This window comes from Equus przewalskii, chromosome 15 (genome assembly GCF_037783145.1).
Source record: "Equus przewalskii isolate Varuska chromosome 15, EquPr2, whole genome shotgun sequence".
NCBI lineage: Eukaryota > Metazoa > Chordata > Mammalia > Perissodactyla > Equidae > Equus > Equus przewalskii.
This window is the reverse complement of record NC_091845.1, coordinates 42,991,313-43,003,181: the sequence shown is the minus strand read 5'-3', so window position 1 is coordinate 43,003,181 and position 11,869 is coordinate 42,991,313. Positions and strand designations below refer to the sequence as shown.

The 11,869-nt window shown below is 49.3% G+C and overlaps 1 protein-coding gene across 3 annotated transcripts in view; it reads right to left on the bottom strand.

The window, feature by feature from the left end:
- Nucleotides 1-6,215: 6,215 nt before the first annotated feature.
- Nucleotides 6,216-11,869, bottom strand: part of CDCP1 (CUB domain containing protein 1) — a 56,287-nt gene continuing 50,633 nt past the window's right edge. For all 3 annotated transcript variants that reach the window (XR_011527481.1, XM_070577162.1, XM_070577163.1), the window contains one exon: nucleotides 6,216-9,540. Coding sequence is in view for 2 of the 3 variants with exons in the window: in XM_070577162.1 (XP_070433263.1) it covers nucleotides 9,108-9,540 (433 nt within the window). In the remaining variant the exon portion in view is untranslated. The remainder of the gene's footprint in view (nucleotides 9,541-11,869) is intronic.

Below are 11,869 nucleotides of genomic sequence, written 5' to 3'. Positions count from 1 at the left end.
TTGATAAGACAAGAAACAAGAAAAGAAATGAGCTGGATGCATAAATGTCTGAATGAAGAGAATCTAGCCCTCTAACCAAATGTCACATTATGCTGGAAACAAAGGCTGTGTGTCTTTGAAGGATTTACAACAAATACATAAGAGACCAAGACTGAAGCATAGATGCTAAGTTGCCCAACCAGTGTCTACTCTCTCATTCCTCCCCTGTAATAGACTTTTACGTTGTCAGAGTCACCAATGTGCCCCGTTAATTTTCCAGTCATCCTTGAAGATAGAGGTGAGGTGTAATCAAAAGTTGTTGAGTGGAGGTCCCAAGAAAGTTCCTTAATGGGGACTGCCTCAGCTGAGAGGTAGGTGTCCTTTTACTCCATCTCTCTTCTTCCTAACTGGAATATGTATGTGATTGCTAGAATTTGGGCAGCCACGATGAGACCATGAGGTACACTTGCTGGTAGAAGCCACAGCCAGGATGGTGAAGAAGAAAGACAGGTCCTTCTCCCAAACATCATGTATGTGAGGAAATAGGCTTCTATCTTGTTTAAGCCACTATTTGTTTTTGTTACATGAACTTGACTGTACTCATGTGCCAGGTACTGTTCCAGGTATTGGGGTGGGGATGAGTAAAACACATCAACAGTCCCTGCCTCATGAAGCTTAAAATCTAGTTGGAAGGCCAACAATAAGCAAGATAAATAAATAAAATATATAGTTTGTTAGATGATGATCAATACTAAGGAGTAAAAATAAAGCAAGGGAGGTGGATATGAAGTGTAGAGGTTGCAGAAGGCTTAACACTTTAGAGAATGTGGCCAGGGAAGCCACATGGGATTTCACTGAGGTGCTGAGGTGACATTTGTGTAAAGATATAAAGGAAGTAGGAGAGAGAGCCAGGGCAAGTTTCTGATGGAAGAACATTCTAGGTAGAGAGAGCAGCAAGTACAAAGGCTGTGGGGTCAGAAGGTTCAAGAATTACCAAGGGGTTGGAAAGGGTGGAGCAGAACGACTGAGGGAGAAAGTGGTAGGAGCTGATGTTAGAGAGGTGATGGGCCCAGATCTAGCAGGGCCTCACGGGCCATAGGGAGGACTTTGGCTTCTCCTCTCAATGAAATGGGGTGACGGGATGGTGCTGAGGAGGCGAGTTGCAAGCTCTGCCTTATATATTAACAGAATCACTGTGGCTGCTGTTTTGAGATGAGGCTGCAGAGGGCAAAGGCGGAAGCACAGAGACTGATTACGAAGTGACTGCATCAGCTGAGTGTGAGATGATGGTGGCTTGGACCCAGCGAAACAGTGGAAGTAGGATGATAGGGGATTCTGGATACAAGGAAGAGCCATTAAGACCTACTGGTGGACTGAATATGAGTGTGAGAGAAAGAGTTGAGTAGGACTCCAAAGGTCTTGGCCTGAGCAAGTGGAAGGGTGGAGCTGCCATCAACTGAGTTGGCGCAAACCTGTTTCCTCCACCCTTACCCTCAATGGGAGGAGCAGATTCGGAGGGGGAACAGCAGGAGGTCAGTTTGGGATGTTTTGAGTTTGAGATGCCTGTTAGACGCCAAGTGGAGGTGTTGAGTAGAGATGGATACATAAGTCAGAATGCAGGGGAGAGGTCCAGCTTGAGAGCCATTAGGACTTAGATGGCATTTAACGTCACGAGACTCAAGGAGGTCACCAAGTGAATGTAGACGAGAAGGATCTGAAGACTGAGGCATGGGGCCTTCCGATGTTTAGAGATTGCGAGACAAGGCAGAGCCAGCAAAAGAGGCGGAGAAGGAGAAGCCAGAGGGGAGGAGGAAAACCAACAAGTCTGAGGGTGTGATGGCCAAGAGAAGGAAATATTTAATGGAGGAGAGAGTTAGAGGGCATGTTCAATGCTATGTCAAATAAGGACTGAAAGGTAAATATGAGGATTCAGTGGAACGGTCCATACAAACATTTTGGAAGAGTTCTTGGCGCATAGTAAACATTCAACACATGGAAGGTGGTATTTTATGGATCTACACATACACACACACACATTCAGTGTATTAGTGCTGTCCATTAGAAGTTTCTGTGATGATGAAAATGTCCTATGTCACTGCTGTCCAATACTGTAGCCACTTAGCCACATGTGGCTACTGAGCACTTGAACATGTGGCTAGTGCAACTAAGGAACTAAATTTTTTTGGAGGAAGGGGTGAAAATTGTAGTTTATTGAAATTCAGCTCAAAACGAATAAGGTGCTGAAGCGTGCAATATATTCACGCAGAGCCCCCCAGGTGCACATCCAATCAAGTGTTGCCTCTGTATCCCTTTCTGTGGTCCTCCCACCTGGGACCTTAGCATCTCTTCCACATACGATCATGCACACTTAATCTGAAGAGGGAAACCTTAGTACGTTTTGATGCATTAATTAGCACCAAATTATGTTAAACTAAAATTAATTTAATATTAAAATTTACATAGCCACATGTGGCCAGTGGCTATTGTAAAGAACAGTTCTATAGTCTATCCTGTGACCTATTTCTAAATGTTCTGTTTTCAGATTATCAGTCTAGTAATTATGTGTTTTAACCAGTTAATCAATGTGTGGTATGGAAGGACCCTTTGAAAGAGTTTAGAAAATCAGGTACACAGGAGAGGAAAGTCTGGGTGAGCAAGCAGGGGCCAGAACCCTGAAGAAAGAGCTGGATGGAGTTTAAAACACTTGAGGACTCAAATCTGGGTTTTACCTCTTAGCTGTGGGCTCCTGCAAGTTCTACTTAACCCCTCAAAGCCTGCTTTGTCCTCTGAGAAGAGGGCTCATCACCTCCATGCAGGGCTGGCTGCAGAATTTGCGGGTCTGGTGCAAGGCCCCTTGTTAAAAAATTATCAAGAATTTCAAACTGGCCACAGTGGAGCATTAGCGTCCGTGCACTTGAGTGGGGGCCTCCGGGACTGCAGAGGTGGCTCAGCCCTGCCGCTGCCCCCAGGGCTTTGAGAAGGAGCGCTGAGGGGTCAAAGTGTTGAAAACAGTAGTGGGCGCAAGGGCTGAGCAAAGACCAGAGTGTTTGCTGCTGCTGTGGGGCTGTGGGGCCCGGGCCCAGGGCAGGCTGGCGTGGGCGCTCTTCCCTAACATCTGTTTTGGGTCTTCCGTCTGTCTGAGTCCTGTAGGCCACACAGCAAACCTTGTTCTCGTCCTGTTTGTTGACTGGTCTCAGATGTCCCTGTAATTGCCTTCATCAAAGGCTGGGGAAGAGGCCGCGCTGGCTCAGCCTGGAACTTGTAGGGTGGGCCGGAGGGTCTTCAGGGGCCCAAGGCAAGGAGAGAATCAGCAGGGCTGAGACTGAGTTCCACACCTTCTTGATTCCTCAGGAGCACCCTTAAAGCCAAAAGCAGCCCTGTGAACCCCGACATAGAACAGTGAGCCCTGGGGTGGGGTATTGTTCGCTTGCCCAGGTGCAGTGTTGCTGAGGGTGCCTTGTGGCTCTTTTTGACAGCGATCCTGGAACCCACGCAGGTGTAAACAGGAGCAGGAGTCCCTCCGGTGCGGGCTGAGGGCAGGGGTGAGGGTGGGGGAGAGGGCTGGGCAGCGGCCTGGAGGGCTGTAGGTGCTTTGCTCTGTGGCTGGAACACCAGATCCCTGGGCATCCTGACCTGGGGGAGGAGCTGCTAATCAAAGTCCAGAGAGGGACTGTAGGTGGATACAGGTGGGAGCAGGAACGCCCTGTGTACTGGCTCAGTGTCCCTGAGGCTTGTTTCCCCTAAAGTTTGTGGCCTCTTGGAGGAAGGAAAGAAGACGGGGCAGACAAGGATCCCATGGGAGCCCTGGGCCATCCCTGGCAGTCCCTCCCCTGATCCTGGACCCCAGGAGAACAGGGTGCTCCCGGGCTGAGCTAAGCAGCAGAGCACCGTGGAAAGGCCGTGTGGTCGCCACCTGGCATCTTGCAGGTTTGGGGCCTCAGACAAGTGATTCCATCTTACTAGTAGGGACTCTTTTTCTCACCAGTGAACTGGAGATGAAATGTTGCTCCTGGGATCCTCAGAGGCTGACTTGAGATAAGGTTTGCAAAACTCCTAGCACAGAGTTTTTGCCTGGCATCTAATTCCTTCCCTCCATCTGGCAACCTCAAGTCTGACACCTGCCTGAAGTCACTGCCGAAGTACAGTGTGTCTCTATTCTGACAATTAAAATGTAACAGACGTGATTTCTAGGGCCCCCGCTGTGTTGGGCAATGGGAGGCAGATGAACCAAGTACAAAATATGGGCTCCTACCTCTGAGAAAAGTACGATCTTGTTAGGCAAAAGATATGCAAGCACAAACTTCTAAGTAATGAAACTAGTGAACCAGAGCATAGAGTGTTGTGAATCATGAGGACTATTGGCTTTGAGACGGAGAGCTCAGTGGAGTGGAGGGCTTCCTGGAGGAAGCGGGCTGTGGAAGTCTCAGAGGGAGACTCTGAAACGCTGGTAGGACTTTCATTAGTAGGGAGGGGGGACAGCTTTTGGCTGGGGGTTGTCCAGGAACAGTGGCACGAGCCAAGATGTGGGCAGGAGGGCCCGTGTGGCACCCTGAGGATTTTGAGCCTTGCTGGGATGCAGCTGCGAGGTCATGGGTTGAATGGAGGGAGAGGGGTCTGGAGAGGTAGATGGGGTCAGACGGTAAACTGGAGGTCATACCTCCAGCAGCAGAGCAAGGATTTCATTCTGAGGGACAAATCTGGAGGCAGGGATTTCAGAGCAAGGGAGTCACACGATATAAAGGAGTAATGGAAAAAGGGAGGCCGGATGGGAGAAGAACCTAGAACAATCAGAGTGAGTGATAGGGATGAACCAAAGTTGGGTCCAGTAACCTGACCGAAGGAATCAAAGTGTTTTAGAGATGGAAGTGGCCTTAGAAGATTCAATCTTGAGTAGGCACTTGAGAAAAAGAACCCAACTCGAGGCCACACAGCTAGTTAGGGGCAGAGTTAAGAAATAAACTCATAGTAAAGGCGGAGAAAATTTAGGGCAGGGGGCTGAGGAGACGATGAATTCACTTCTGGAGCAATCAGGTTTGGGGTACATGGGAGATATGAGCAGGTAAATCCACCAGACTGCTGGAAATGGGGGCCTGGCACCCAGGAAGTCATCAGCTGGGATTTGGGGCGTTGTCCTAGAATTGATGACATGGTTGGAAACCCATGGGGCAGTGTGCAAGGAGAAAGGCCAGAATGCTGAAGACTGAATCTTGAAGCCCCAAAACAGGATCCAGGAGAAGGGGCCGTGAGAGAGGTGGGATGTGGGCCAGATGTGGACATGGTGATCGAGGGGAACAGTGTTGGTCAGCGCTGCCCAAGGGCACGGACACTTGGCTCTGATCTCCCCAGCCCCACTCTAGCATATTAAAGATGGCTGCAAATTCTTTGACCCCTCTGCCACTGAGACGTGGGGTCTTGGCTTCCTTTCCTTAAATCTGGGCAGGCTCTGTGACTGATGTGCCCATAGGCTAGAATGGAAGTGATGCCAAGCCAGCTTCTAGGCCCAGGCCTCGAGAGACTGGTGGCTCCGACTTCCTGACTCTGGGAACGCTCGCTCTTGGGACCCACCACCATGTTGTGAGGAAGCCCATGAGGCCCTGTGGAGTGGCCTGAGGGACGAGGAGTCATAGACCCAGCTGGCAGCCAGCACTAACCTGCCGGCTGTGTGATACCACCGTTGAAAGTGGATTCTAGTTGAGCCGCCCCAGAGAGGCCACAAGAGGCAGGGATAAGCTGCCCCTACTAAGCCCTGCTCAAATCAGATTGGTGAGCAAAGTAAACCACTGTCCTTCAGTCAGTAAGGTTTGGGGTGGTTTGTTACGTAGCAACGTCTGGTCTCCTCGAGGCACTTGGGTCTCCTCTCCAAGTGCATGGTGGGTGCTGGGGGCCCATCTCAAGCTTCCATCACCCACCACCCTCCCTTGGCTTCTGTTCTGGTGCCTAGTGCCCGTGTTGGGCTTAGAGCTCACTGTAGTCAGTGATGAGGGCGGCCCCAGGCCTCTGTGGGGGTCAGGTATTGGGAGTGGTGAAGAGGGGGCTCATGGTCCCTCAACTAGAACAGAACAGAACCAGCTCCGGCCTCTGAGTTGCTCATTGGCAGCTTCCTGAACCATAAGCACGTGGAGGAGACAGCATCTACTGAGGCCCTGTTGAGCCTGTCACAATAAACAACTGGGAAATTGGGGCCTCAGCTGAACCAGGGGACAAGCGGCCGAAGCATTTAAGCAACCTGATGCCCATTTTTGGAGTACATTTGTTTATTTAAAAAAGTGTAGGAAATTAATAAAATGCTACCTAAAAAGTATCTACAACAAATAAATTACTTCCAGTTAAGCATTGCAGATCCACACAAACCAGTCCTCCAAGCTTGACCAAGGTTGCATCCCATGGACTTATGCGTTTCCCCCTTGACTCTTCCTTGAGACTTTCCCCTCCCGCTTCGGGATACGAAGTGACCCCAGCATCAGAGATCAGGCCTGTATAAACCCGGCTTCCTCATGGGTCCAGCAGACGGCCGTGACAGTGGCCGGGGCATCAGCTGACCCAGTGTGGAGGGACACTGTGCTGACACAAAATAGGCTTAACAAACGTGTCTCACTGGTTTCCAGTGACCCTGAAATATTGTACATAAGTGGGGCTGGGACTTAAAGCAAAGGGCCAGGGGTACATTGGGCTGGCCCCTTCAAGGAGGCATATTTTCAGAAAATATTAAATCCACCTAAGTCTCAGGAAGATAGCAATTTGGCCTGGAGTTTTGAGCTCTTGGTTAAAAGAAAATGGCCACCGGGGCCCTTGTAAGAAAAGGTGACAAGTGTGATGACAGCCAGCCCAAAGATAGCCAGCCACGCTGTGGGCAGAATGCAGAGCACCCACTGAGTGAGCCTCAGAAGAGGCCAGGAGGTCGGGAAGGTAGAGAGGGGAGGGCCAGGGCTCCACCGGTGGTTTTACAGAATGAGACAATTTCACCGGAGGGAAGGAAGCCACAGCCCTCACGTGGCCCTTCCTGGGGGGTTTGCCAGCCTTTCAGAGGGAAAGGTGCCATAGGCAACACCGAGGACATAATTTAAAAACAAACAAAAAACCAACAACAAACTTCCTTCTGGAAAGAGTTCAAGAAGCCTTGAGCACACACCATTTAGGAAATTGCAAAGCTCCTTTTCATGGAGGCAAAGCAGCACGGGAACAAGCCTAGGCGGTGCGTTTCCAAGGTGAATTCACTGAACACAACGTAGTGTGTTTATTTTTTAAAGGAGGATTTGCCACAGAAATACTGAACTTTGGACTGTGCTGACAAGCCACAACACGATCCTCCTCCCAGAGAGAACAGGGGCCACAGAGGCAAACGCCCACAGGAGCTGGGCTGGTAATTAGGATAAATGAAGGATGTGGGCGGGGTATAAGAAAAAACTTTCCTGAAACACACAGCAGCCTTGAGGCCTCTGTTCTCATTTGATCTGAGATATGGGTCCCAAACTTTCCATTTCATTATGAGAAAAGCAACCCTGCAAGGGCATTGATCAATAGCAATAGACACAGGGAGGCGACAGGGAGTGGTGGGGACTGTGGTGAACGGGTGAACTGGATGCCCCATCTAAAGGTGGAGCTGCTTCTCAACTCCAGCTCGTTGTGGCTAGGCAAGAATGTGAACCCCAGCATGGCCAGATCTTCAGATCCGGATTTTTATGTAAAAAATGTGTAATTTAAGTGTTAGTAACTAATTCTCAAAAAAGATTCTGCAAGCTAATAAACAAAACACACCTGTGGGCCGGATCATTTTGTAGTCTCTCCTGCAGTGACAAGAAGGTGTGGTAGGCAGAATAATGGTCCCCCAAAGATGTTCACATCCTAATTCTCAGAACATGAGGATATGTTACCTTACGCGGCAAAAGGGACTTCTCAGTGTGGGTGAACTGAGGATCTTGAGGTGGGGATTATCCTGGATTATCCAGGGGGGCTTTATAAGTGAAAGAGGGAAGCAGGAGGCTCAGTGTCACAGTGCCACAATGTGACCAGCCATCGGAGTGTGACCAGCCATCGGAGGCAAGGAATGTGAGCAGCCTCTAAAAGCTGAAAAAGGCGAGGAAACCGATTCTCCCCTGGAGCGTCCGGAAGGAACGTGGCTCTGCCGATACCTTGATCTTAGCTCAGCGAAACCCAATTTGCACTTCTGGTCTCCAGAACCAGAAGATAAGAAATTTGTGTTGTTTTAAGCCACCATGCTTGCAGTAACTTGTTACAGCAGTAATAGGAAACAAATCCAGGTGGCCACTCTCTGGTGTATTTTTAAACATTTTCAGAGGATGAAAATACTGAGTTTCTGTTTAGATGCTGCAGCTGGGAGAGTCACACATGACAATGGAAGGAAATTTCTCTTATTTCCAGGACTAAAGGACAATGGGACGTAATGAATTTCTGCAGTGGGATAACCACACGCAGAGAGAGAGAACCAAGAAGTCTCTTATCAAAGCAGATAAGCATCAATGCATCAACGCTGCTCAAACACACATGCTCTTTTCTGGGTGGACAGATCGTAAATCATTCCCACTTCCCAGCAGACAAGCACATGGGTATCTAGTGGTCACCAGTAGAAGTCAAAACCCAGCCATCCAAACCATTGGCACGAGTTGTCACCAGGTCAGGTGAACAAGCTGTACGCTTATACATTCGACTTCTTAAATACACAGGACCACAAATAAATAATAATAATAATAAAAAGGTACATTGCCATTTTCATCCAGGGGACGCCAGTGAGAGCAGGGACCTTGGTGGCCTCCTAGGGATTGGAATTGTTGACCTGAAGAGTTCTAAATCCAAATCTGAATCCAGGGCTCATTGCAACCCTGTACTGGGTGACTACACCTCTCCCCTCTCATTACGGGCTGGGTCACAGTCACAGCCCAACCTGAGTTTAGAAGGACGTGAATTGTGATGATTGTATCCAGATCAGAGTTCATCATTTTCAACGTCTCATCATCGAAGTGAGTCCACTTGGAAATCAGAAGTTGGTGGTATCCAGGAAAACCTCCTGCTAGTCCTTCCATATAATTCTCCTTCTTTAGGATTTCTGGTTGAAGACCCTAAAGGGTGTCTCAGTGCCCTGCTTCATGCAAAGTCTTTGGGATGGGCCCAAGTTATTCCCCCGGCTCCGCTGGCTTGTGGCCATCCAGCAAGGGAATGTCTGTGTTCCCATTGCTTACATTCTCTTTGTTGGGGTGGGAGAAGGTGTACGGTTCACTCTCAGACTCAGGAGGGATGTCAGGGGGTGGTTCATCTGTGGTCAACTTTGCAGTTGGGGCCCTGAAGCCTATGGGGGGTGGGGAGGGAGGGCAGTCCCCCGTGGGGCCCTGAAAGGGCCGGTAGGTGTCCACCTCTGGCTGGACGAAGGACCCGTTGGAATCCTGCAGCAGATGCCCATATACCATAGTGTCATCGATGACCGCATACACGTGGGAGTCATTGTCCTTTCGTCTCTTCTGAAACTTTTTTGACTGCATCGGCATCTGGGTATTGACGTTGCCATTGTAGATACCTACAGCCGGGCCCTTGTTTATCTCCTTTTTCTTCCTGAGAGAAAGAACACAAGACAGAAGTCAGGAAGAAAAGATCTTACTTATGCACCATGTGTATATTCCTTCTGGAACTTAGATCCGTCAGGGTTCTGACCGTGTCTCCCCCAAGGCCTTCAAATTACTTCACATTTGAAACTGAAACTACTGTCCTCAGTGAACATTTAGGAGGGACTAGCTCCTGTCTCCAGTTTTCAAGGTGGAAACAGGGACTAGAGAGTGGTTTAGAGAGGGAACTGTTAACACTATCTGTGCTTGAATTTGCCTGGATAGATGCACAGTATCTGATGGTGGAGACATCTGACAAGCCCTCTCTCCTACTAGGAAGGGGTGGTGTCCCAGCCCAACCTCACCAGGCACGGCATGCCCAGGCCCACCTTCTACGACTCTCTCAGCATTTCCTATAGCTAAGGCTTCATCCTTCTTTCGCACGGGGAAAAGCTCTGACCATCTAGATTCTAAATGATAATGTCCGGGACTCAGGATGGAAGGCTGTTTCCTAGTTTTTAGCTGGAGTTGGGGACGGTAGAACTCAGCATAAGCAGAGGGATCTGGTCCCTTTGGCAGTAACCTCCAACAGGGGAAAGAGCTGGAAAGAAGACAATTCAGGTCAGGGTGCCAGAGTTCCTCAACACCATTAACGTTTGGTTTGTAATGTTCTTCGGTACTTGGATGCAGATAGGCATGAGCACTCTCTGTCACGGAAAACAAGGCTTCAGTCTCCATCTCCACGAGCCAAGAGCAGGGTCGCTGACTTTTCAGCTGACCAGTGATTCAAACGGAGGACATTAGCGCAATTAACATAATGGACCATATAATGCACAGGCTGGCGGTTCAGTAATTGTGGACAGGCTCCTGCACTTTTCTGAGACAAAAATAAATCTAGTACATTCAGCTCGTAATACTGAAGTCTCTAGCCAGGATGACGGATTCCAAAGGCTCCTGCCTGAAGCCCTGTGACAGATGCCCCTCCTTCGTGCTCCCACTGTGCCTTGCTTGTCCCCACAAAGCTCTTCTCATGCTGTCCTGAAACTGCCTCTTTATCTGCCTGCCTCTTTAGTCCCTCTGTCCCCCTGGGCAGTGGGAGAAGAGACTGTGTCTTGCTCACTGCTGTATCCCCAGCACCTTGCATGGTTCCTAGTGCCCAGGAGATTCTCGGAAATACATGCTTGATGAACAAGTTCAGTGGCACTGTCTTCCCTCATTCCCTCTGCAGAACCCGTCCACCCTCCCATACCAACTTGGGGATGGATTGGCCTTATGCAACCTGCCAGCCAGTGGCCTCTGCTACAGCAAGTCTGGGGCTGGCGATTCTCAGGCCAGAACTGGGGCAGCTTAGAGACGGAGGCAAGTACTGGACCCTCCAATCACTCACTTCCCTCCTGATGAGGAAGCTGGGCCTAGTGTTAATGCCACGCTTTCTGATCTGGGTGGGACACACTGTGTACCCCAGACGAGAAAGTTTCCGAGAGAAACAATGAAATGATGTTTTGTTAGAGAAGTCCTTTCCCCCCATGCAATAGATGTGCAATCCCATCTCAAGGACAAGAGGCCTCTCCTGGATCTGCCGTGGGCAGGTCCTTCCTGATCAGTGGAGACACTTCGAGACAGTCTCATCGTTGTTTAGGAATTTCAGTTGTTTGCTCAGGGACCCAGTTAATTAAAAAATTTTTTTTTGCTTTTTGGAAGGTCAAATCATGCTAAAGAAAACAGATTTGCCCCCCTCCCTCAAGGCTTTAATCAGAAATACGAGCAGAATTGATAAAATCTGGTGGCAGCGTGTACTCTGTCTAAAGAGGTCAACACTTTCTCTCGTAAAACAGAAGCCGTCATCCCCAGGGGAAGGAAGGCGAGTGCGAGTCAGTTAACTGGGTCTTCCTTCCTCTCGCCCACAGGGCTGGCTTTTTGGTGCTTGTCTGGAGTCCCATAAACAAGCATAAAACAGACAGTTTGTTTAAGAAACTGGAGGAGAACAAGCCAGGGCAGGATTCATTTGCTTTCCTCAAGGTGACAGAGGGAGCGGGTTCAGAGGCCCGGTCTGGCGGGGCTGACGGGAGCATTTTGCTGTCAGGATCACCCCTGCGATGACCAATGAGCCGACGGCAAATGATTCCCAGGGGATTTGTATGGAGGCAGCTCATAAAAACCACAGGCTAAAATGTTACCACACATGTATTTTGTTTTCTGGGTTTTTTCCTGCTAGGTATGAGATTCTTTTTTCCGCTCCAAGCATAACTCACATCTGGCAATATTATTTAACATTGATCTTCAGGGAGAAAATGGGAAGCAAGAAAACAGTCAATAATTAACAGTAGCCCTGGTCAGTG